This window comes from Stigmatopora nigra, chromosome 18 (assembly GCF_051989575.1).
Source record: "Stigmatopora nigra isolate UIUO_SnigA chromosome 18, RoL_Snig_1.1, whole genome shotgun sequence".
Classification (NCBI taxonomy): Eukaryota; Metazoa; Chordata; class Actinopteri; order Syngnathiformes; family Syngnathidae; genus Stigmatopora; species Stigmatopora nigra.
The window spans coordinates 5897478-5923645 of NC_135525.1; the positions used below are offsets into that span (position 1 = coordinate 5897478).

The 26168-nt window shown below is 39.9% G+C and overlaps 3 protein-coding genes across 7 annotated transcripts in view; 2 read left to right on the forward strand and 1 right to left on the reverse strand.

Annotated features, from left to right (window-relative positions):
• Positions 1-540, forward strand: part of LOC144211376 (vesicle-fusing ATPase-like) — a 19150-nt gene extending 18610 nt beyond the window's left edge. Inside the window, exon 22 of the mRNA XM_077738560.1 lies at positions 402-540. The gene's annotated coding sequence lies outside the window, so the exon portion shown is untranslated. The remainder of the gene's footprint in view (positions 1-401) is intronic.
• wnt3 (wingless-type MMTV integration site family, member 3) overlaps positions 1-12792 on the reverse strand; it is a 14760-nt gene extending 1968 nt beyond the window's left edge. The window contains exons 1-2 of the mRNA XM_077738566.1: positions 12561-12792; positions 3715-3956 (exon numbers count right to left, since the gene is read on the reverse strand). Of these exons, the coding sequence (XP_077594692.1) occupies positions 3715-3956; positions 12561-12640 (322 nt within the window). The 5' untranslated portion in view covers positions 12641-12792. The remainder of the gene's footprint in view (positions 1-3714; positions 3957-12560) is intronic.
• Positions 4866-24820, forward strand: LOC144211377 (ORM1-like protein 3). Of its 5 annotated transcripts, XM_077738563.1 has the most exons (9): positions 4866-4977; positions 6026-6239; positions 9728-9799; positions 17496-17657; positions 18725-18862; positions 19067-19382; positions 19741-19935; positions 20297-20448; positions 20534-21077. In XM_077738563.1, the coding sequence occupies exons 7-9, from the start codon at positions 19762-19764 to the stop codon at positions 20667-20669; spliced, it is 462 nt and encodes a 153-aa protein (XP_077594689.1). In that variant the 5' UTR covers positions 4866-4977; positions 6026-6239; positions 9728-9799; positions 17496-17657; positions 18725-18862; positions 19067-19382; positions 19741-19761; the 3' UTR covers positions 20670-21077. The 5 variants fall into 5 exon arrangements, with proteins under 5 accessions (XP_077594689.1, XP_077594690.1, XP_077594691.1 ...); XM_077738564.1 differs by lacking the exons at positions 4866-4977; positions 6026-6239; positions 9728-9799; ... (2 more) ...; positions 19067-19382; positions 20534-21077 and adding exons at positions 19502-19605; positions 21113-21165; positions 24758-24820; XM_077738565.1 differs by lacking the exons at positions 4866-4977; positions 6026-6239; positions 9728-9799; ... (2 more) ...; positions 19067-19382; positions 20534-21077 and adding exons at positions 19502-19605; positions 21113-21165; positions 22654-22894.
• Positions 24821-26168: the final 1348 nt, after the last annotated feature.

Consider the following 26168-nt stretch of genomic DNA (forward strand, 5'->3'; position numbering starts at 1 on the left):
ATAGGCAGAGGGAGAGAAGGGAGAAAGTGTGTCAATCTTGTTAAACCTGAGCTCTGCCAACACCCACAAGCTGCTATTCAAACTCCTTCAAAAAGAGAGGACACTCACTTGAGGATTCTACTTGGAAATCATTAGTGCTTCTTCCCTGCTTTCTTGGGGTTCTTTTTTTTTTTTTTTATCTTTGCCTTAGATCTGGTTTAGAATTGTAACGCCCAAGAAACAGTGAAAAACAGACTCTGAAACATACTGTGATGCAAATATAGACTTTTTTTATGTTATCCCATCAAGAAGAGACTTTTACTTATTTCTTAGGTTTTATCATATGACCCGATTCTCTGCATTATCTGCTTTGTACAGTTCCCTCTTTACATGTGTTTTAAAAAGTCTCATTTTTTCTTCAGAGACAGAATTAATCTGGAAGGAACCCATTCTCCGAGTCCTCGGTAGCCACGGAAACATTGACATACTGGACACAAACCAAAGCAAACCCCCAGAAGGATGAAACTAAGACGTAGAAAAGAATCTTTGCTTAAAACAAAGTCTGTATCACAACTAAGACACAGAAGAGAATCCTTGCTAAAAACAAAGTCTTCAAATTCAGTATCACAACTAGCCCCTTAGACCAAATGGCACCTGTTGCTGATCATCTAATTCTGCCCTGTCCATCTCAATTGAGGATGCTTAACCCATCCTGATCCAACCTCAGACACATTTTAGATGTCCTATGGTAGAAAAGCTCATTCTCTAAGATTTGGAAAGAAGATCTTAATTCAGCACGGAAACATTGACACCACCAGGACACAAGTTCTGAATCTCAAACGAACCAAAACAAAGTCACACTGTTTGAAGTTCCCCATTGAAGAAAACAGCACCCCACTAGGCCCCTAGTTGATCTCATACCTGTCAACCTCAGCCAATTGCTTCCCTTATTAATGATTGCAATTCCCTTTATTAAGCAATAATAAAACATATGTAACATATTTACTGACATAGGGCGCACTTAAGTCTAAGATTAATCCAAAGTGGACAGGGTACCTAATTAGTATGCACTAAATTCAATATTCTGTCAATGTCGCTGTATGATGCTAAAGATTGACTGTCTGGGTACATTGCTTGCTGACACGCTATATTTATATAGTGAAAAGGCGCATATCATGCTTAAAACATGACAATATTAGCAGTTGACGATGACATTTTCGTCTGCTACCAGTAACTGAGACGATCTGGATTAGCAAAAAAATAGTAAAACAAGATCGTGTTTCCCAAAAAAACATACTTAAAAAAATCCCATACAAAGTTGTTATACATACACTTTCAAATGATCAAAAAAACTAATAAAATACAGTATTATTTCACAGATATGTGATCTCTCTCAAAGTAAACCTTCAATCAGAAAACATCGCCAATTTCCACTTTAATCAAACTGTCAACAAACAGTGGCTGGCCACGTAAAATCAAACACCTGACCAAGCTAAGACTCACTTAACGAGAACCCCCTGACGACATAGGCAAGCACGACCTTCTCGTCTCACGGGACAGACAATATCGGACAGTAAACACTTTGTTTACTTGAGTATGAGTGAGGACTCCTGGGAACAGCAGATTCCCCACACTGACATCAGCCCTTTGTAGCAGTGTCAGAGGCGCCTTAGCGCTCAGTGGGATCTCATGACCTCCTGTCATCCCTGAGGTGTGCTGCTTTGCATCTGGATAGTGTTTCAGGAATGTCGTCACCCCCCCAAAGCCGTCCCCTGTTTAATGCCCAAGGCCTTCAGGTGAAACCTAGCTGCGCATCAGCCTGTTTTCTCGTCTGACACCCCTCTTTGAAGGCTTCGACTCATCATGTAAGCCGACACCATTGTTTCATAATCGCAACACACTTGTCGTGGGCGCCCTCGACATTACGCGCCGCCGGCCTTTAAACAAACTGGAAAATATCGTCATCACACATCTTCGGTAGAGCCAGAAATTCCAAGACGTTCCGCCTGGGCTAATTCCACCGTTACTTGTTTCTGATTCAGAGCTAACGTTTCAAAAAAGAAAAACGAATCCGACCCTTGCAATTCCAAACAAAGGCGGTCGACTCAGAGGTCACCGCCGAATCCCGACCGTGTCGTCCCGGACACGGTTCGGAGCGGCGGCTCGTCGGTAAGGCTAATGCCGCCGCGGCGACTACCTGCTGGGTCCATCAATTCGCCATTGTTTTCCTCGCGTCACACTGCGTTACGCTCACAAAGACCCCGGCGACTGGATCCCCCACCGCCCCACTCTGCCAGTAGCTGGCATTCCCCGAAGTCCCTTAAGCGAGACCGATACACCCCTCCCTCCGTCCCTCCGTCCCTCTCCACCGGGACGACACGGTCGCCGGCCCCTCGGTCCGGCGAGGCCGGCTGGACGCATCCGCGGGCTCCTCGCTCAGCCTCCCGGGGTCCCCAAGTGCGCAGTCGGGCCAGGTTGGGAGCGATCCCCTTTCAGCCTGTTCATGACAGAGTCAAAAGGGCGTGTGAATGGGGCGTCCGTGGGAGCCGGACTGTGTGAGGCGCGCAGCGGCCTTCATGCACAGTAGGGGTTGAGCGGAGCCCCCCGGCCCTTTTCTATTGCCTGTAATCTCATTTGGCCTCCCTTCTCCTTTTGAGTTGACGGAGGCGCTTGGACTGCTCACGCTGCCCACATTCATTCTCTCCTCTGACACACACACACACACACACACAAACACACACAAGTGGATTCATTTGCAATCAGCAGCAACACAAGTATCTAACTTCCAAATCGCTGACCAGAGGCTTCACAGGAGCTATTTTGATGATTAATAATCCATTGGGTAGTTTAAAGTCCAACGAAATGATGGCTAGGACTGATTTCATTCATTTTGGAGGATTGGCTGATAGTTAGAAAAACAAAACAAGAAATTTCTGTCTTTCTTTAGCCTATCTGAGGCATCTATGGGCACTAAGACACCCATTATTTTTATGATTACGTTAAATGAACTGTAAGTTGATGGGTTTCATGGGCTGACCCTTGGTGACATAGCAATATAATGTTAAAAAATGGTGCAAATGCAAGGTTGAAGTCATTATATTACTTATTAAGTTGGCTGGTAGTTGTTTACAGAGTTTTTGTGAGTTAAAGGTCGATCTAAACAGAAAGAATTCGGCAGTGAGTGGTAAGCAGGCCACTCATTTTCATACCTGTTGACCTTCTCATTCACTTTCAGCAAAAATTGCTGTGTATATACTGTGGTAGTCAGTTAAATAGGGAAATTCATTATAAAATCACTTAAACATTCAATCCATTTTAACCTGGAGGACCTAGAAACAATTGTAATTGATCCTGTAAAAAATTAATTGGGGTAAAAAAAAAAACAATGTTACATGATAGGCTTGGAATCTTAAAAGTTCTTGTTTTGAGAATGGAGTTTCAGTTTAAGATTTCATTCTCAGTGGCTATCTCGCTGTAAACGGGCAAAATGGTGGCAAGGACAAACGTGGACGCAATTGGAATGTGTCAGTGCTTGTGCCTGCGCTGGTTGCAGCCAGGAAAGGTGTCTATTATTGTAATTGCCCCAGTTAGCGTTTTGGCAGCCGAATTACAGGCAGCCCTTCGCCTCGGGCTCAAAACTGCTACGTGTGGAGGTTTTGTAACGGCTTGTAGCCCAAGCCGCCGTACGTGAGTCATCCCAAAAAGAAATAAAGAAGAAGAAAGGCTGTGGCGTACCTTTATCCAGTACTGGGCCAAAGATGGCCAGGTTGTCTTTAATGGTGGTGCAATTCCAGCGGCGGCCCCGAAACTGGTGCTGGCACTCCTGGATGCCCAGTTTGACGCCCTCGGCCACACTGGGCATGATCTCGATGTAGTTGCGGCAGAAACGCAGCTGCTTCGGGACCAGGCCTGGGATGGAGCCGCATAGGATGGGTTGGGTTCCCAAAGATGAATACTGCTGCCCCAAGGCCAGTGACCTGCATGTTCAAATGAATATCCTTTGAAAACTTGGCAAATCAGAGTACAATTTGTCCATCTTATCTTGTATAGCTTTGCAGGACTCCATACTGTTAGTTTTTTTTCTAATCATATTTTCCGCAGCATATTAATTGCTTATATTAACATTTGTTAGTGGTTTATTACATTAACTGGATGGAACTATGCTATAAGGTATTTGATACAATAGTTAACCAATATTGATATATATGTAATTTGTATAAGGCACATAATTGTGCTATAATAATAATAATAATACTGTCTATCTTGATTGATAACAGCTAAGTCACTGGTGTAATGTTATTTTTGTTTGTAATATTTTTTTTAATAATTTTTAATGTTTTTTAGAAATATATTTTCAACTTATCAGATAAAATATTTTAAATAGTTTTAAAACCACTAGGGTTACGTTTAAAGTCAAAATTATTTTATTAATTCAGTCTACATTTCAATTTTAAATGTATAGTATTTTTTATTATAAATAAAAAACATTTAAACCGTTTTAAAAATGTTCCAAAAACTGGAAAAAAAGCATAAAATGTTAACTAAATTAATTGAATATTTTACTCATTGTCTGTGATTGGGCGGCCTGGCAGACGAATAGTTAGCACGTCTGCCTCGCAATTCTGGAGTTAATGGTTCGATCCCAGGTCGGTCCACACTGTGTAGTTTGCATGTTCTTTCTGGGCTTGTGTGGGTTTTCTCTGGGTAGTCCAGTTTCCACCCACATCCCAAACACATTCTTTCAGCCTTGAACATTTTCTCGAGTTAATGTCTCCTTTCAGCACAAAGACAGAAGACATAGCAACAACTAGTGAACTCAGGTGAGTCCATTTGATTGCATGTCGTTGCATTTCTACTTTTATTGACTTTAAATTCCTTCCTCACAGTTCGTGGCCTCCATGAACTTCCTACATTCCCGATAATGGTGACGTGCCGGGGGGGAAGCTTTCTGGATGGAAAGCTGCCACGGCAGAGCGGCAGACACGTTCAAATCTGACAGTGAGTTACTCATTTACATCACACTGACAGCTCCTATTTATTTATCATAGGACTTGGGTTATGCCTCTCAATCAATCAATCAATCAATCAATCCATTAGTCAGTCGAGAGATTGGACGAGATTTTCCGAATTGTCCGTGAACTCAATTCTTCATCCTATCAAGGAAAAACGTGTCGGTGTTTTAACATGCAAAATTCCGATGACAAGCTCAAGCAGAAGCTAAACACAAATATTTTAATGTACTGGACAAATATGGCATAATTGTATTTGTTTGTGTACTGTTTTTCATGATACTTAAATGTTCTATTCAATATCTATTCTCAAAAAAACTGTCAATATACAGTAAAGAATGTTAATGGTAGTACTTCAAAAACTTGAATTTAAATCTTATTTTTAAATAAACTCTTATACTGTTTCTCTATTGTTATATTTACAATTTATAAGCCAAAAAAAATCAATAAATACTTGAATACAATAAAAAATAAAGCAGAAATCTCTTCCCTTTGTACTGGACAAATATAGAATAATTATATTTGTTTGTGTACTGTTTTTCAATTCAATATCAATTCTTAAAAAAAACAGTCAATATGCAGTAAAAACTGTTAATGGTACTTCAAATACTTGAATTTAAATCTTATTTTTAAACAAACTCTCTCTCTATTTTTATATTTACAATATATAATCCAAAAAAACTTCAATAAATACATGAATACAATAAAAAATAAACCAGAAATCTCTTCCCTTTGCGAATAAATTCAGTCCTATAATACTTGTTTAGTGAAAGCTCCCATTTGCCTCCCATTCAAACAAACTGTTGTTGAATTAAAAGTTATTAAGACTACTTTTGACCACTGCTCACGCCCAGACACTCACACGCAAGTTGCTTACTTCACACGTAACCTTTAATGATGGCGCGCTTGCTTGTTGACTTCATAGTGTCTGGTGATTCAGCAATTTACTTTTATCTGATGCAATGTTTTACTTTGAATGCCAAGCGTTTCAAGTTCAAGTTCTGATATGAATTTTTGGACCTGTTTTCAATCCGCAGGGTGAATCACTGACTCTTAGCCCTGAGGGGTTTTATGAGTGAAGCAATTCTAGCACGTGGACCGCCCTGGCACCTTTTACCGATGCCTCGGAAGTTGTGAGCAACGTTTTGCAACTGGGTTGGTGAACGGTAGCCCTCCATGAGGGGGAATCTGCTGCAGGCGTTGGGACTGACGGCGGCAATGGCGGCGGAGGCCCACTGCAGGCTTTGGCAGGTGCGTGTTCTGGCAAGTCTTGCATGGGGCCTTTTTCTGGCCTGTATGGCTTTGAAGACTAAGGGGGGTTTCTATATCTAGCAGGCCTATGTCAAATGTTAAATATTATGAGATTGTATTTATTTTTATTGACTTTGGGGTGTTATTTGAGGCCATACACACAGTTTATTTTTATTTTATGCTTTAAAATCAACGAAAGGGAACAAAAATGTTGAAAAAAAGTTTAACAGAAGGTAACACTGGGAATATCAGTCATCTGAAATTAGAAAGTGTATCAAAAATAACTCTTAGATGCCCGGAAATAAAAAGTAGCAACTTGTAAATGCTCTCAAACTAACAGAAATCTAACCCAAGTCAAGGACTAATCCTGTAAAAATAATATAATAATTGGAAAATGACCTATCACTTATAGGCAAGTGATCCAATAATGCCCCAAAATATAAAAAAAATGTATTTTTCAGTTAATTTAACTTGTTTTAACATTTTATTCATTTATAAATAGAGCTATCCGTATGAAGTTATGTATTAATTGTTAATATATTTGTTATACTTCCAAAAATGGGCAGTTTCCCCATTAAGGATTAAAATATAGTACTCTAATTGGAGTTGAATTATCATGTTTAGTGCCATTAATGGCAATCTGTTTTAACTGGAAGGGAAAGCTTGATTAGGGAATAAGTTCATTTAAGAACCTGAAAAGTCTAATTAAAAGAAGCAGAAGGGTTTGTTTTTCAGGGTGGAAATTAGCAATAGATGTGAATGAAACGTTTTTTTAAATGTTTTTTTTTAATGGTAGCTCCTCTACTAAATGCCCTACATGCATGGTTGATGTACACAAAGTTAGGCAGCTAGCACGTGTTCACCCTCAAGGCAAACAAACTACATTGGGAACTGTCTCAGGTGTATAAGTAGCTACTTCCTCCAAGCAGTAAGTGGGTATCTGGGGAGAAATCTCTTCTTCAATCTGACCTTTCAATAGGAATGACGCAAAGGATCGAACAAAAGACCCTGCAACCAATTTACGGTATCTCCTGAATAAATCAAGCTAGAATACACCCCGCGTTGTTATTGTCAAATCCCTCATGAGAGTCCGCGGCGAGAGATTTAAGTGGGCCACGGATGGTTGGCGGCTTTTCCCGAGGATGGGACTTTTCCCGTGTTGATGACTTATTTTTTGGCACACGTTTGATTTGTAGTCCAACAGCTTCCGGCTGATCAGATAAAAAAAAAAACAAATGACAGGACCGTTGAACGATGTTCCAACCTGTCGAGAGCTCATCCCGCCGTGGCTGAAGTGCAGCGTTGGGACGCCCTGCAGTCACGAGAGGGAAGTTGAACGCCACGTAAACTCGCCAGAACTCCGCTGGGACTGTTAAGCGTGTTAGGCTTGCGCGTTGAGAAACTACTACGAACTTGATAACTGCCACTAACAGATATGGAAGCTGATCTAGTAACTGTTGGGGTTTTTTTTTGCATACTGAAAGGATTAGGCCTCTCATGGCACCGGTGTACTTTACCGTATTTTCTGCTTAAATTTTTTTTAATATAGTAGGTGGACCACATTATGAGACACAGTAGTAGTAGTAGTAAAAGTAGTAGTGGTGGTTGTTTTTGTAGTAGTGGGGGATTGTGTTATCCATCAAATAGATAGATCTGTTGTTATAGTAGTGGTAGTGTAGGTGGTAGTGATAGTGGTGGTAGTAGTAGTAGTGGTGGTGGTAGTAGTGGTGGTAGTAGTGGTGGTAGTAGTGGTGGTAGTAGTGGTGGTAGTAGTGGTGGTAGTAGTGGTGGTAGTGGTAGTAGTAGTGGTAATGGTAGTGGTAGTGTTGGTAGTAATCGTAATAGTAGTGGTAGTGGTGGTAGTAGTGGTAGTGTTGGTAGTAATAGTAGTGGTAGTGGTGGTAGTAGTTGTGGTAGTAATATTAGTAGTAGTGTTGGTTGTAATAGTAGTAGCAGTAGTAGTAGTAATGTTGGTTGTTATAGTAGTTGTAGGGTTGTGTGATATACATCCACTAAATGGAACTGTACTAGTACATCCATGAATGGAGTTGTAGTAGTTGTAGGAGCTGGCCCTAAATGTGCTGCACATCTAACTGGCATTAGAGAGCGAGCTTTGGACCAGGTGGTTTTTATTTCATTTTGTTGGCATCAGAGTATTTATGTTTCATGGGTATTCAGCCTTTCTTTCACAACCCAAAAACATGCATTATAGGCTAATTGATTTGATGTGAGCGTTCGTGCATCGACCAATTCCGGGGGTACCTTGTTTACTGCCTTGTACGGCATCTTTTTTTAATTTAGATTAATGTGTTCAATATATTTTATACTTGGCGTATATCTTGATTTTAACAGTCAGATACTTATTATGGGGAAATTTCGAAGGGAACTCGGTCAAAACGACTTCATCATGTATAGTACAATTTTAGATCGCCAATGTGTATGCCGGCCCTTGTGTGACCGGGTCACAACAACCCAGATGTATTGCACAGGTGTGATCAATGCACCCCTTTAGTCGTCCCATGTGACCTTTAGCTCATAATGATCGCTCCAGCAGGTGAGATGGCCGAGCTAATGAAGACTTTAAATGTGTGTGCCGTGGTGATGAGTTGGTTGCCTTTGGGCTTTGGAGGTTTTTCCCTTTGAGGAGCTGGCCTAGCCTGTCTTTTAGTACCACTAATAGCCATGCATGCTGAACGGGTGGGTCAGTTTTTTGGTGGTCTACTTTGTCATTTCCTACTGGATCATCACGTATGCTTGGGCTTTGATGGCAGGACAGATTTCGGCTGCTTTGAACGTGTTTCTGCTGCTTTGTGTTGATTTTGACACACAAAGTTTCCCATAAATAGAGTTTTATTTTAATTTATGAAATTTGGCAGATGTATCACAAGGAGTTCCCCCTAAAAATTCAACATAAGGCATGCTGGGTAATAGGGATTGTTGGGTATCCATTTGAGGGATACATATTTTGGTCGGTTTCCATGATTCCTTACATTTCTGAAAATTCTGCCTGAGGGAAAATTTGACTTAGCAACGTGAAATTTGAATGTCATCTCTATCAATGGTAACCTTACAATTTTTTTGTTTGCTTTGAAGTAGATTTATTACAATCATTGAATCGTATCTAGGAGTCCTTATGATTTTATTTTTAAATACAACCCCTGAAGCTAGTATCACGTAGCAACATGAATATTTGTAGACATGCCTACCATTAGTAGAACCACAAAAAAAGCTTTTTTGAACCGGTGCCTGAAAAGACAAAGGAAGTATGCAATTTTTGTTTCGTCACAATTCTTTTCCAAAGCCAGTTTCACTTGCCAATTTATAAAATTCGCTGGTCATGCAAACACCTACAAACGATTTTCTAAAATCTATGACTAAAATATCATGGGCCATTTTGTTTTGTACAAGTCATATTATAAATACTGTAAGCAAATACAAGTTTTTTAATGATTGAAAAAAATCCTGACAATAGTTTTATGTATCCACAGGAAATTTAATATGGTTGACTATCAAGACTATGCACCAAAAATCTTGAACCAATCCCTGAGAAGACACACAAGGTAAGCCATTTTGTTTATTTTTCTAATTTTGTGTCATTTAAATTAGAGGAAAATTCAGCCCTGAAATTTAATTCCTATTAGCAACATAAAAATTGGCAGGTATTACCATCATAAGTAAAGTAGACCCCCAAAAAAGTATTTTTGTTCCATCTGAAATGCACCTGCTTACATCACACGGATCAAAAAGTGTTGCTTTTTTCCCCCCAAAAAAGTGAACTTTGACCCCTCCATCCCTGGGCTTCCTAGCGCCGTCTCTTGGTTTTCTGTCTGCGAATAACAGCGCGACATCCTCAACCCTTTCACACAGAGCGGTCGCACTGGGAATCATTTAAAGTGATCCCTCCAAGATTGAAGAGTTGGAAGTTTTTTGAGTGGACGTGTGGGGGGTCAGCCTGTCAGATAATGACATTCCTGAGACCCGGAGATGGACTCTTCAGCTCCATTTAAGCTGTTTGGGGTCACACTAGTAATGTGTGTGTGTGGGTGTGTGAATATTTCAGCTTTACTTTCAGATTTGGGAGAAAAAATGACCTTTTCATTGTCAGACATCAAGTCCCTCCCAGAAACAACATCTTTTTGTAGATAAACATGACATTTTGTGTAAATTAGAAGCCATGAAACAGTGAATGAATGTCGTCAATTGGACTGACTTAATAAGCATTGATTGTCTGTCCTTGTAGTTTAAATGATTGGACGTCAGGAGAAGGCAATGGTTAAGGAGACAAATATAATTCAGCTCATTAATGCAGTTTAATGAAGAAGTTATTGTGATTTTTCTATTGGGAAAACTGAAGAATTTAGAGGTTTTGAGGTTAAAGGTCACTGAGGTCAGATTTTTTTTGGGTGTGATGACTTGACAACAAATGAGGCTAAGTCAAATGGCTGGGTAGGTAATATGATGAGATTAAGAGGGATAACACAAAAGTATTGTGAGCGCTATAGCTAATATGGCAATGCTTTGAATTTGGGTGCTTAGGCGGAAGTCTGTTTTTTTGCCTATATAGTCCAAAAGAAAAATTATATTTGGTTTCATCCATTAGCATTAAAGTTGATTGACAACGAAGACGTCACACAGATATGATATGAAACTACCAGAATCAGATTTCGGTGCTTTTTGACTATTCAAACTGCAAAAGAACCATCTAATTGTCAGTCTTTGAACAAAACCTACGTTTAACACGGCTGTTATAAAAACAGCCTTTCTAGGATTCCGCTTTTGGAAAAAAAATGGATTGCAAAGTTATATTTGGGCTTCTCAATGTTTGTTGTGTTTGCGTAGAGTGAGTTTGGAGCCCATCGTCGTCTGTTTCCCTGCAGCATTCTTGAATTTACGAGGCCAATTGACTCTCCAAAGCCTCCTGATTAGCGCTCCCTGCTTGAATGCTTGCAGTATGCGCATATCGCTTCTCCCTGACAATTTACGGCCAGCCAAGCCCGCCGGGCTCTTCTGCTGAAACCCAACTCGTTTGACGTCGAGGGGGCGGCCTCGACGACAGCCGTTCCTCAGCACCTGCGCCGTCACCTGGAGCCACGCCGTTGAAAATTTGTCAGCCCCAATCAAAGGCGCCCACGCGCTTTGTTCGGGAATACGACACCGCAAGCCGCGGGTCAGCAAACCCAGTCGCTTTGTGGTTCTAGCGTGCGTCAATCCCGATGTCGGCCAGCAGTGGGCGTGCAGGCATGGCGGAGCGCTTTGGCGACCGCCGTGGCGCTAAACGGAGCCACATGCTCGTTTGGGCTACCGAACGAGGAGTGGCGTTGACAAGTCGCGAAGGTCGCGCCAGATTGCTTTTGTCACACGCTCCCTCGCTTCTGTCCGCTAGAAGACGTCCTTCCAAATCTTCGCTGAAAAGTTCAGCAGGATTATGGAAGGTAAGTCGTGGATAGAACCAAGCCTGAAGCCAAATTGTTTTGGCGCAAGCTCGTTTTTGGACTTTTTTTGCGGGTTCTAGTTCCAATGGGGTTTTTCCAAACACGTTTAAGTTAAGCGAAGGATCTTTGCCATCCCTCCCAGTCAAATTGGATTGGGCGTTTAGTGCTGTCAATGGTAGCCAAGGAGGTAGAAATAAGTACATTGTGCATATTATGTTGCCAATGTTTTCATTTATTCTGTTATTGGATGAAAGTGGAGATTTGTATTCATATAGGAAAACAAGGGCAGGGATATTTATCACAGAAAAGTCAGAAATAAATTTAAATGTATGTAAATTTGATCTTTTGAAAGTTATTTTAATTTATTCTTGAAAAAAATACAAAACATTTTAAAAAGCATTATTTTCTAATTGAATGTTGCATTTTAATAAATGCTTTTAAATCCAAAAGATCATTTAAACTTATTTTCAGACTTAGAAATAAGTAACTATTCTGTCATTCGGTTTTTGTTTTTTAAGTGTTCTTTAAGTTTAGTATCTCATTACAAACTTGGAAGAAAAATTGGTTTTTAATATTTATATATATACATATTTTTTAAATTTCATTTTTATTAGTATTTTCTCATTCCAGCTTTTATTATTTTGTCTTCATTCCTCGTGTCATCTACTAGAGTTGACTTCCAATTCCCTACTCGATTCAACTTTGACGCCATTGTGACGTTTTTCCAAATTATATCCAAACTCCCAACTTTCCATGCACCCTGCATCCATTTTAATTCCAAAGCCGTCCCCAGCCAAATCCGACCCCATCAACGACATAGGCCTTTTTTAAAAAAAAATTCCCCCCCGTCCCTGTCTTCGTTACCATTTTGGCGTCCCGGCGTACTCACCACCAAATGGGATAACCTCCCAGCACCCGCTCGCCGCACAGCCACACGCACAACAAATATCCAATCAGGTACAAATCCATGAGGCCAGCTTGCTCAGGAAAGCTTCAACGCATGGAAGCTCCACTTTCTAAAAAATCAGACCAAAAATGTCGCAAAGAAGAAGAAGCGTCCTGTTGTTCGCGTCGGGCCAAGAAAAGTGTGTGAGGCTCCTGTGAGGGACGCTCCTCTTCTTCTTCTTTCCCTCCCTCTTCTTCTTCTTCTTCTTCTTCTTCTTCTTCTTCTTCTTCTTCTTCTTCTTCTTCTTCTCCTTGTTCTTCTTCCCTAAGGTAGATGTCTTCCTCTCACCACAATTTTTTCTCCCTTAGGATGCCTCATCCACAGGCCCAATATTAAATGGGAGGGAGGGCAAGAATAGGGAGGTGAATTGGGGGGGCGGAGGGGTTTTGGTTGATGTCAGCTGGCAAGCCAATCACAAGACATGGCCTTAGGTTACGAAAAAAAATTATTATTCCTTCCCATCTGTCAATCACCCCCTCAACCCCCCCACTCCGCTCGTTCTCAGAGTGGGCGTGTCGCCTCAAGAAGGTAACTTGTCCCCCCCACCCAAAAAAAAAAAAAAATGTTGCTACCCGACTAATTGATCCGGATATCGGACGGTGGGGCGCAGGTTGACGCACGCCAGCGAAAAAGTGGGCGTGGGCTTACAGTGAATTTTCCAAATTGTTGCCCGCCCTCCTTGGGGGTGGGGGGGGGCTGCAATAAAGCCATAAAGTCGGCGCGGCCCAAAGGCGATGCTTTTTTTTTTTTTACATCAGCACCATTGTCATTCTGATGGTTAGGGGGGGATAGGGGGGTCTTGTGATGGATGGGCCTGTAGTACTCCGATTTAGATGTGAGGAAACTGATCGGTATGAATACCGACAAGATAGCGAGTATCAAAGGAGAGGTGGTGGTGGGACATCCAGACGGCTGGATGTCCCGTCACATGCCAGAGAATGAGATTTATGTCACTTCCTATTGGGAGTTTGTCGTCTAAAATAATTGTTCGGAAAGTGCACATGAGTACAAGTAATGGTATGTGAGCTCCCTCTAGTGGTACGCAAAATAGTGATTGAATGGAAGTTTCTTATTATCGTTATGTTAAGTTTGTCAGTTGTAGACGTCCAATCTATTTGAGCTAGGAGGTCTGGCAACAAATTAATGTTAGTTAATAACGCGACAATTTCCCAGGCTATGTTCGGTATTTGGTTTATGAAATAAATGAGAAATTGAATGGAAAGTGGGTCGTTTTTCTTGGAATGTCTTGAAATTCCAACAATGGATCGCCTTTTTGTGGACTTGAGCTTGCCTAAAAACTGTCATTGAAGTAAAAATATATTTTGACTATCCCTAAAAATGGAACGTTGGAAAAATGTAGCCGTCGAATCGAGTTTCTTCGATCAACTCAAAGTTTGGTGCACATTTCTGGCATGTGTGGATTTCGACACTATTGGAAATATGGCAGAGAAGTATTAACCTAATTGATTCTGTCTATTGAATGATAATGTGTGTCTTGGGTTTGTTAACAAGTGATTCCGATCCAGAAAATATGTTTTTGGTGATACTGGTTCTGGCTATGAGGATTGGTTTGTTTTAAATGTGAGGTTTGTGTTCTATTTGGTTCAGTTTACAACTTTCTGTTGGTTTTGGTTAGATTTTTTTGTTCCCCCTTACAGTGGTTTTGGGCTCTAATGCCGTTTTTGGGTTACAATTACCACCAGGGTTTTATTTTTTAAATGGATTGAATGAAAGTTATGGTTATATTAAGGGTGGGTTTTTGGTACTGGTTTAATATATGAGATTTGCTAGTGTAGGTGGTCTCAAACTTTGTGATAGATGTCCAGTTAACTTAAACTGGCTATGGATGCTCATATTTCAGAGCCATTGACTTCTACTTAAGTAAATGATGGCAAGTTAGTTCACTTTTTAGGCCAAAAATAAACTGGTTTGGCCTATATGAGATCTAGTTGGCATTAATATGGCCCCTGACACAGGTTGAACTCCCTGCTTTAGTTGCATAGTTGGCTTTTTGGTTGGTATTTCATTGTATTGAAGGAAAGTTCACTTTCCAGTTAAGTTTTAATAGGAAATTGTGACTTTTTAATGGCATTTCATGGTACTGTTCATGGTTGGTCAAGTTAAAGGGACTTTTTGTTAGTTTTGGCGTGTTATAGGGGAACAACCAATAGAACCTGCCTCTGTAGTGGGCTACATAATGTGGTGGTCCCTCCCTGGATGTCCATGTGTCACTTGAGCAGGTCTGTTTTCCATCACCACCGGCGGCATTGTGGCGTTATTACGACAGCATCAGAAATGTGCCGAGCTCAGCGTTGGGCTCGTTTTTGGACGACCATCTCCACGCGAGGGGAATGCGACACGACGACGCTTTGATTGACGAGCGCGGGGCCCGGCCCGGCGGCTTGCGGTCGGACAAACGACAACACTGGAAGCGTGTTTCCCCGCACCGAGCCAGCGCGGCTGGAAACGGCCGCGGCGGTTAAGGTCAAGAACGTCGCAGCCAATTGTCGCCTTTTAACGCACTCGCACACTGCTGGCCTCTGCCTCGATGCGCACTTTGGGGGGGGGGGGGGGCACACTGCCAGGGGAGGGTGACTCGAGAGGGAGGTGTCAATGAGGTCCCCTACCGAGCTGGTTTCTACGGTGACCTGAGAAAGGCCGTAAGTAGGTCCGGCCCTTTCTCAGGCCTAATCAGCGTATTAGCACAAAGGAGGACATGTGTTGACCCCCCCCTCCCGGACGGTCCTCCCTCCCGACTCCTTCCAACAGCATGACTGGACACAGGCAGCCAATAAAACCCGGATTAGGAGGCTATCAACACACACTGAGCTGTAGCCACAAACTTTGTGAACACGCCTGAGGCCCCCTCCCATTCCCTGCCATCTTTGCGCTTTATTGCCGACGTTCTTTTTTTTTTTTTCAGTCGTCTTCGCTTCCTTTCAGGCACGTAAGCCCCCCCGTGTACAAAGGACGGCCCGAAATGACTCATTTTGTCGATAAACTCGCCATCGGAATTGGCTTTTTTGGGTGGAATACTGTAAATTATATAAGGAATTTGTCGAGTCGTGATAACAAATTTTTAATATATGGCATACCATGGGTTAAAATTAGATATATAGTGAAACTATGTAGGAAAAATGACAATAGGTTGGGATGCTTTGAAGCTTTTTTAACAGTTTGGTACAGGTGACCTAACAAGTGTCCTTTTTTTGACTCTATATTGATTTAAAAAGCTGCAAAAATATTTTTAATTGACATTTTTTAGTTTAAAAATGAGCAAAAACTATGTTATATTTTTTATGTTATTTCCTAATTTTGGTAGAGAAAAAATGCTACAAAAAAGATGTCAGATGGAGTGTTGAGTACATTTTTTTGGGCAAGGCTGTTAGCTTTTCTTCTCTAAAATAACTTGGATCTGATTGGATGCAGTGTCGGCTAGTATTACATTTTATGTTGCTCGTAAATCACATGACATGATGACTATGAGTCATTTGATTGATATCAATGATGCAGCATGCCAACATGGCCGAGATAGCACGTGGACTAAAAGTTGTCCAGAATAATACGTCATGTCAATTAAAACAGCCAGTGTCTTTTTATTTTTATTTTTTATAATCCTTTGAGTAATCCATAAATCTATTCAGATATAAAATAAATTATATAAAAACAACAAACTAAGAAAGACCACCACGAAGACCCGAATTGAATGCATCACCATAATTGTGACCTCTGTGACCTTTTCATCTAATTAATCTAATCTATTATCAACACATTATGACTTTCCTTTTCTGACCTCTGTGACCTTTGACATTATTATGCAATAAATAGTGTAATCACATCTTTTGTTTCATATTGCAAGATTGATAATAATTCCTACATTATTATTGAGTTATCTTAAACACTAACATATTTCTGACCTTTGACCCTACATCCCAAAATGCAATCACTTTATCCATTTCATGACAAACTTCCTTTTAGAAATTACAACATAATAATAATTAGTTTTAAAACTATATATGTATAATTATGATTGAACTTGCCATTATAATATTTGGACATCAAATTTGGGGTCATATCGGCCATAGTTATTAATATTGTGGCCTATGGGATGCAAAATATGCTCTATTTTTTTCAGTTAACAAAAATAGTCACTTAACTCACATTTTTTTAATTAAATCTGAGTTTTTAATCAATTTTAATACATATTTTCTTTTGCCTTTGTGGGATTACCCCACGACATGTCCTGGAAGTGTTTGTGGGGGATCATATCTAGCCCTTTTGTCAGGAGGTACAAAAGGGGACAAGAACTCGTGGTCCAAAAGAACCCCTTTTCATGAGAGCAGCAAACACTCCATCCCCTCTCTGTGTGTATATTTGTGTATGTGTGTGTGTGTCTCTGGGGGAATGGTGGGCCACTCTTGAGCCGGACACTGAAGCGTCCTAATTAAAGGCCACTTAAGCCCCACAAAGTGCGGCGGTGCAGGTTGGTGTCGTTGAGGGGGGGTTTCACGGCACTCGTAAACAAGGGGGTCCAGGACAGCGGGACAGAAGGGGGCTACATGCCACAGACTTTGTTCACACAAGATGAAGAGTCAACAGCCCACCCCCAAAAGGCCCTGAAGCCCCCCCAAGCCTCTCCTCCCTCATCCCAGCATAACATCCACCCCCCTCATCAGCCATTCCCCCTAATAAGCAGCACCTTCACAACAATGCCAACCCACTCCCCTCCTTTGGCTCTCAATCACTGTTGGGACAATAAGGGGGACCCCTGCCACCCCCCCAATACCACCTCACCGTCCCGGGGCCCCTCCCCAGACCCTGAAACAGACACTTCTTTTATTGAAATTCTTTGCTGTTCTAATCCTCCGCTTCCTCTAGGCCCAATAATGGACTCCCTGCATCATAGGCCTTTTCCAGCCAAGGCCGCTGTCACATCACAACCTGGCCCGGGTCACGAGTGCCCCCTGCCCCCGTCTCCCTCGTCTCGCGGATACGCAGGGGCGTACGCCAGTGGTCTTTTAGGGCTCACAAGCAGGACAGGTAATGTTTAACATTTAGTCACTTTTTGTGGGGTTAGCCGGAAGTACAATAACTGCAATTTTCTTCTGTAAGAATCAAGTAATTAGAATAAGTATTTGTTGTTATCTTATTTGTAGTAATCAAATCTTCAAAATTGTCAATGTTAAATTTTGGTTGGTGTACTAAATATTAATGTAGACTACGTCTTTTCCCAACATTTCCAGTTGACTGTTGAGGTTGGGCCGTTGATGACATCTGCTGGTAAAATAGTTCAAAACAAACCACGCCAGTGAAGATATTTTTACAGGATCTATACATTATTGTTATTGCAATTGCATGCATATGTTGCAGAAAAGGCCACTAGTGAGTAATTCATGTGTAAAGAAAGACAATAGAAAAAAAATATATGTATTTTTTGTTTCTGTTTAATGTTGATTGGGCTTTCATACTTACTTGTATTCATCCTAACGTCTGTGGGGGAAGCTGTGAATACTTTTTGGTTGGGCTTTAATCCTTTAAAATACAGTAGAATTGCACATTATGAACATTATGGTGACATGCACTTTGGTGTTTGTTTTTTACTTCTAGAGACATTTAAATGATACTTCATACCTGTCAACCTCTGCCAATAACTGCCCTTATAAATGAATATGATTCCCCGTACAAACCCCCCCAAAAACTGTACAAACACTGTACGACGCATGTTTCCCCGCGGTAAATCGTTTCTAAAAAAAAAAAAATTAAAATCCCCATACCAAAGTCGGTGTACGGCGTACATGATTTGAAATGGTAAAAAAACGTATAAAATACGTGTAAAATGTACAAGTTGACAAGTATGTAAACTCAGATCTGCAACTTTGCACATTGCCCGAGGCATACCGAACTGTTTGCGGGTGCAGGTGTCACATGACATCGCATACCATCAGAACACAGCCGACCTTTGGCCTCAGGCTACTGCGGGCCTGAATTAGTACAGTGGGTGGAGTTTATCTGGAACATGACACAGTTGATCTTTGATGTTGCAAGGAGACTATCAGCTGTCACTCATCTTTTGTTGTTGTTTTTTTTTCTTCTTTCTTGCCCTACAGCAAGGTTGGACCAGTTCTCTCTTTGTGTGCCAGGATCAAGTGTGAACCTGAGAGCTAAACATTTTACACAGATGATGCAGACAGGTGTACAGTCAAACTCAGGTTACCTCCAGAACAATGGCGTCGTACCTCAAAATGGTGAGCCAAATTTAACCCGTACACTACAATGCGCTTGAAATCATTTGCTTTAGTGTATGAGAAATGTCCCAAAATATTTCTGCAAAATTGTCATGTTTTCCACACCAAATATGGTGGTCCTGCTGACGTAGAGCAGCAATAGGCCAACCCACTGAACGAGTCGTTTCCGCAGATTCTTTTCAAATTCCATCGTGATTGGCTTAGGGTTGAACGTGACACGAGGACCAACCCTAACCCTAGGACCAATCACGAAAGAGTGCAGGGCGGGACAATAGAGGCCAATCTGACCGCGGCGCGGGGGCGCACAGAGATGACGTCAAACTGCTAAACGGAGTCGTGTTGTCAGCTGCTGTGGAAAGACGACAGAGAAAAAGCGCTCGTATGTACATATTGTCGGTGATTTTGTTTATAATTTTAAAGGGCTTCGCTGTGGGCACTGCAAAGATGCCAACCGTTGTTCCGTAAGCGAGATCCACGCCAAGACAGACGCCGGGATAACGGACTATTGGAACCTACTCAGGTTGGTGCTGGGGCCATTGTTGTCCAATATGTAATGTGATTGGACTCTGTCCCAATATTAACAACTTGTTGACAAGTTCCAAATTGCTTATTGTTTATTACTTTCTTAATATCCGGGTCAGAGGTCACGATGTTAACTTTAGTACCTTACGTCATTCACCATAAATGCTGTCTTCGGATCTGTTAATTGCAACACAATTGCCATAATGATCATTACCACAGTGGTAGGTAAAAAAAAATCCTTATCCTTTTTAATCAGAATATTTTCTGATTGCCTTTGGCATGCCTGACAAACTCAAATGTGCTCTACACTTGCACTTTGCTGAATGAAATGTATTTTTTTTCTCCTTACTATTTAGGTGGCAGCCGGTGTCTCCACCATGAACGTGGGTACGGCACACAGCGAGGTCAACCCCAACACGCGTGTGATGAACAGCCGCGGCATGTGGCTGTCGTACATTCTGGGCATCGGCCTGCTGCACGTCATCCTGCTCAGCATCCCATTTGCCAGCGTGCCCGTCGTGTGGACCCTCACTAATCTAATCCACAATCTGGTAGGCTATTGCATACTTCATATTGAAGTGAATTCCGCACTTGCACCTGCCTCCAAATAGCATAGCAGCTTTATTGTAGCACTTTGTATTGTCCTTTCAATTTAAATCTCAAAAACCTCGTTTTATCCTCAAGTGGTTGTAATGTATCGGGCACCACTTCTAGAGCATTTAGTATTTAAAGACTGATTTCACCTAATATGGCAACGTTACCATGACAAAGAGAAAAATGAACTATACAACAATGATGCTCTATTGATTAACTGCTTTGTTCCTAAAGCCTCAGAGAAAATAATAGCGACTTATCATCCAAAAAAATGTATTGTTCAATCTTTTTAGATGTTATTTATTTCCATTGTCACAGTGCATGTACCTGCTCCTGCACACCGTCAAAGGGACGCCCTTCGAGACCCCCGACCAAGGCAAGGCCCGCCTCCTCACGCATTGGGAACAAATGGACTATGGTGTGCAGTTCACTGCCTCGCGCAAGTTTCTCACCATCACCCCTATCGTTCTGTAAGTAAACAATTCAATTTTTTACATTACGTCTGTTTGTTTTTTTTTTTTTTTTTTGGCTAAAGTATTTCAATATGTCGCACAGGTACATCCTCACCAGCTTTTACACAAAATACGACCGGGTGCACTTCGTCGTCAACACGGTGTCGCTGCTCACCGTGCTTATTCCCAAGCTTCCACAGCTGCACGGCGTCCGTCTGTTCGGGATCAATAAGTACTGATTGGGCTGGCCGTCATGAGGGAAACGAGGGGCCCGGGACACCCCCCACTAGACAGAGAGACAATGTTTGTGAATTTCTGACTGGAAGCCAATTAGATGCTAGTTAGTAGATGAGCTTCCCAGCATGCACCAGTGCCGCTTTTGTTGCACTTCATGTCCAGATTTCATATTTATTATTATTATTGTTGTTGATGTTTTTTCGGCGTATTCGCCGTTGAAAGGGCTGAAATGGAAGATTTGTTTTCACCTTTTTGCAAGCATTGGCGGCCTTAGACGTTTAATCCGTGAAATGGATTGTATGTCTAGCGCGGTCAGTGGTAGCCAAATAGTTTGTTAGCAAATGGTTATGTAATTTTGTTGTTTTTGTTTTTTTAAAAAGGATGTGCATATATACAATATTTTTCAAGTTCGCTGTTGTCATGTGTCATATTTGTCCTCTTTTAGTGTTTTTCTACATGGGTGGAAAGTGGCATACCATTACTGGTCTTCAGTCACAGGTAAGATTTGTATTGTTCATTTCTATATATATAGTAGTTGTCCAATTATGTGCATAATTCTTTGAAATTTATAGCAGGTCGTCGTTCAAATTTGATTATTCGTCCTATTTTCTGGTATTTTTCCTTATGATGATCTGATATCATTGCAAAATATTTGTTTAGGTGGAGATTGGCATTCAAAAGTAGTTTTTCTTATATGAATACATGAGGGAGAGGTAAGATAGAATTGACATTTTGTGTATTTTACGACAGATTCAATTATAGGATTCCAAGCAACTATTTAGAAGGACATTTTCTTCCTTCTTTGTCATAATGTACAGTGGTACAGTAATTTTGGTATGATAAAGTACCCCTATAAATAAACACCAAAACATCTATTGATGCTTTCAGAAAAAAATTGTAATGGAAAGGCAGATTTTCCAGAAGAGGGCAGCAAATATCAGTCGGTGCCAATAAGTTATACACCCCAGAAAGACATCATAATTTTGCCAATGCAAATTTTATTCCAGAAACATTGACTACTTGTAGCTGCTCTCAATGCATCAAGCAATTGTGAACAAACTGGAGTGTGTTGCATTCAAATACAACCCAAAAATACAGGAAAAAAAAGTTCCATACGTTGTCTTTCAAAAATTACAAGACCCTTTTTATAGGATAAAAAAAAAATCTCAGCTTGATTGCTTGCATTCATTCTCATAGTACATACATGATACATGTCTTCAGCTAACCCTGTTCTCTCTTCTTAATGGATCATGTCGTTATTTCAATAATTCATCAGCAACGACAACTCGCTGTTCCAATTGAATATGTGCCGATCATAAATAATCAAGAGCATAGAAGATTCCCAGGTCACCCACCGAGCACATGATGGATTCCCACTAGATCGAATTGAACTGCGGCAAACATGTATCAGTAGTTGATAGTGATAGATGCCCATTGACAGTGAGGGTTGCAACAATATAATCAATAGGGTATTTATTTAGCTTAATTTTTTTTTTGCAATTGATTTTTGCTACAAAATTTTGTCAAATTATCTTTTGAAATGTATGTTTTGATAAAGTGGCCCAAAATATCACCCCCTAAAACGTTTGCTTGACCTCCTACAATTAGTTCAGTAGTTTTATGTTAAAACTCCATTTGGAAATAGAAAAAAAATCTTCTAAAAAAGGAATGTTTTATCTTTTTCAATGGATATTTGAAGAAAAAAAATTAGGAGAATTTCTGCAAAATCCTGATAAAAATAGCCCCTAATCCCCAAAAAGTATCACATTTTTGCCCCCAAATATTGTGAAATTCTACAAAGCAGTATTTTGATTTTTTTTAAATTTCTACAATTTACAGTGACAAGTTACATTCTATTACAAAATATACTTCATTATATGTATGTATTGACCAATAATGTCAGATAAAATGAAAAAAAAAATCAATTTACCCTTTTTTCATATTATTAGTTGCCATTGATTGAATTCTAAATCATTTTCACTTCAGATTCAAACTAGATTGGCCGTCTACTACCACCAATGGTAGAAAACAAGTGCTTGACATTGTGTCCGTCAGTCTTCAATCCTTTTTAACCCCCCACTCCGAATCTTTCCAAATGGATCGATGAAACCAGACGGCGTATCAGCGGGCCTCGACTTAGCATTTTGCCCCAATTATTGATTGGCGGGAGAGGAAGCTCTTTCCCGCGTTTGACCGTGATTGCCATTGCTGTGTCAGCGAAAGGAAGACATTTTTTGGGGGGGCTGTTGTTTATTTCCAGCGGAAGAAAAAAAAAATAGAAGGCGCTTTTATTCTCTTCCAAAATGCTTTCCGTGCGCCAGCAAACTTGGCGCGATTAAAAAGGGAATTAATCAGCCCTTATAGAGCGTGGACTATTTCTCATTTTCTGCAAAAGAATATGCAAAATGAGTCTATTTGTGTTTAGGAGTTATGTTGTTTGATTAGCAGAGTGACATGAACCGTTTAAAAACATTTTTAATTTCAATCTATATTCTGATTTTTCTGTCTGTTTCTTCCTAGAAAGCAGACTGATTATTTTTGTGTTGAAGCCAAATATGACTTTGTACACATCTGCCTATGGTTTGGCAAAAAAAAAAGAAGTAATTCGCTTTTTTTCTTTCTTTTTCTTTTAAACAGATGTAGTTTGTTTTGCTGCATTTGTTTACTAATTCTCTTGGCAATTTACTTGGTGGGAATGAATGTTGTTATTGTTTTAAATCCAGGTCATATATTAATTTTTGAAAGTATTTGTTAGTGTTTTTATTGTTGAGTTCTAATCATCGCAAAATAACACTAAGATTATCTTAAAAAAGCAATTAAACATATAGCTATTAAACTTAGTTTGTAGTACTAAATCAGCAATCCATTGTTAAATTAATATATAATCATAAAATCTATGCTAGTAGTAACTTGCAGCTATTGTTTGAAATATTTAGTCATTATATGTACATTAGTAATAACTATAGTTTCCTGTATTGTAGTGGGGTTAACAATACAACATTTAATTTTCCCATTGGCAATTTGTGATATGGAAATTAATATTTTGCATTTCTAGCTCATAGATTAATCTGAATATATTCATAAAATGTGCGAAAGTAGTGAATCTTACTAAAATAATTCATTGTTGTGATACATCATCACACAGTAGCACCCAAAAACCATTAATTACGTAAATATATGTATATTTTGTCCAGTTTTAGGACAGGATTAATCATTACATTAATATACTCATAAAATATGCACTACTAGTAACTCTTATTGTTTGGATTGGGTTGCCGGGCAGTGGTAAATTTGCATAAGGGATGTCCACTAATTCAAGTGTAGACTTTTGCACAGGTGTTCCCCCTCCCGGCTAAACGGATCTCCTCCTATGTCCAAATGTGCACTGGAAACATGTTGAGAATCATGTTTCTAAAAATAGAGCAAGCCTTTCATCAGATTTTGCATGGAAGCTGAAGAAGAGGCAAGGGAAGTCTTTGATGGGGTTTGCATTTTTTAACACTGCAGCGGCGTACACAAAGCATGCCAAAGCTTTTGAGTATATGCCGCTGTAGAAATGTGCCTTTGTGGCAACATATGTGGCTGCAAAGCATTGTTCTTGCCTTCCTAATTCTTCATTTTTGTGGGCAAGTTCAAAGGAGAAAATATTGTTTGTGTGGGTTTAAGCATGCTGTGATGTTTTTAAATAAGGGAGAAAACCAATGATCTTGTTTCATTGCCATTGATGGACGTAGATGTCCAACTTGTTTGGACTGGGAGATGATGGCATTGAATGATCTCCATCCAAATCCAGTTTAACTTCACTTTCATTGATGCTGATGAATGTTAAACTAATTGAACTTGTAGTTTTGGCTGTGAATTTGTTAATTATTTGGCTGCCATTGATATCTATAGGTGTCAAATCCATTTTGACTGCGAAGGATGGTATGAATAATGAATTCTGACTAGTTCAATGGCAATACATAAGTTTTTCTTTCAAATGTTGTACTTTGTGTTTATTGTTTTCATTATTCATGATTATTCTGTAATAATTACCCTTGTATTTGCTACTATTATTTCATATGTACTCTTTTTTTAATTTATTTTCTAGATCTATTAGCGGTAATAGATGTCTAATCCATTTAAACTTGGAGCACTTGGAGAAAAATACCAGCCAATGGAGTCTCCAGATAATAGGTTGTTAGCGGCAAGTAAACTTGGTAACTAATCAATAAACCCGAGTGAACAACACCATGACAAGCGTTGGTGTACAAAGTAATCATTGGAAATCATTAACTTCAAGCGTTCGCTCCATTGTGACCACTTAACAGACTCCGCTATTCTGCTGTGTAAATTTAAGTTGTCACATTTCTCCAGAAAAATATTAAAATAGGATTTTTATCGACAGTTCAGTCACATTACCGTGACTATCGCAATAAAAATGGCATTTGCAGTTAATGTAAAATTCTCCCAAAGGTAAGAAAAAAGTGATATAAGGTTGGTTGTTATCACAGATATTATCAGGAAGGTTTTATCAAGGATTTCCAGTAACTTTCTCCAAGAAAAGAAAAAATAATAACCACAAAAGATGACATTTGTGTTGAAGATGGATAGATTAGAAGATTGGAGATGAGAGTCGGGTTTTGGTGGAATTGCAGTGTGATGCACCGATGATCTTGTTTTTGAATGGTTTTGCAACAACCGGAAGTCAAACCAAGAAACCTTGTCAAACAGAATCTATACATTTCTCTTCAACTACATTTTCACCCATTGGCTGCCATTGACAGCAATGGTGTTGTTTAAGTAGATGCCTATCCAAAGCATAATGCCTTTTATATTGTTAAAACAAATAATTTAAAGTATCTTGTTGTATTCCTATGAATAAACATTTAATTCATTTTATTTTCCATATTGATTCTAATGCCAGTTTTTTTAAACTTCTATGTCAAAAGGGATCAACATTGACATGCAAAAAAATCTTGCAGACTACATCTCCCAGAATGCACCACCCAAATTGGACAGCGTGCTTTCGGCGTGCTTTCTGGTGCCAATCAATGGAATGATCTCTTTATGTGGACACATGGCTCGAGATCGCTCGAGTTTAAAACGGTAAAAACAATATATTTATGCAACTAAACACAAATCGCGTTTCGGTAATTGCTCAGTTTCTTTCAAAAGCTCATTTTATCAAGTCAATGTTTGTTGTGATGTAAGGGCGTTTGGTTGTTTTTCTTTGTCAAGCTGTGTGTATTGTGACAAAAGTTGCAAAGTTGTAAAAAGTAACACTGTGAAAACAGATATCTAACCTGAAAGTTGGGACACATTTTCAAGAAATGAAATTTATTGCTGTATGTGAACATAACACCTTAAATATGATTTCCAAAGGTTGATGCGATTTGCAGGATTCAAGTGAGTTCAGTCAATAACTCCACACTGACCTCATCTGTCTTCTGACTTTAGTTTCTCTGTGTAATAAAACATATCATAGCATTAGAGATATAGTTATTAGATGTGCACCAATG

Coding starts and splice junctions, on each gene's coding strand:
- LOC144211377 (XM_077738561.1), top strand. Junction 19,936..20,296: donor CTAATCTAATCCACAATCTG/GTAGGCTATTGC, acceptor CCATTGTCACAG/TGCATGTACCTGCTCCTGCA. Junction 20,449..20,533: donor ACCATCACCCCTATCGTTCT/GTAAGTAAACAA, acceptor TATGTCGCACAG/GTACATCCTCACCAGCTTTT.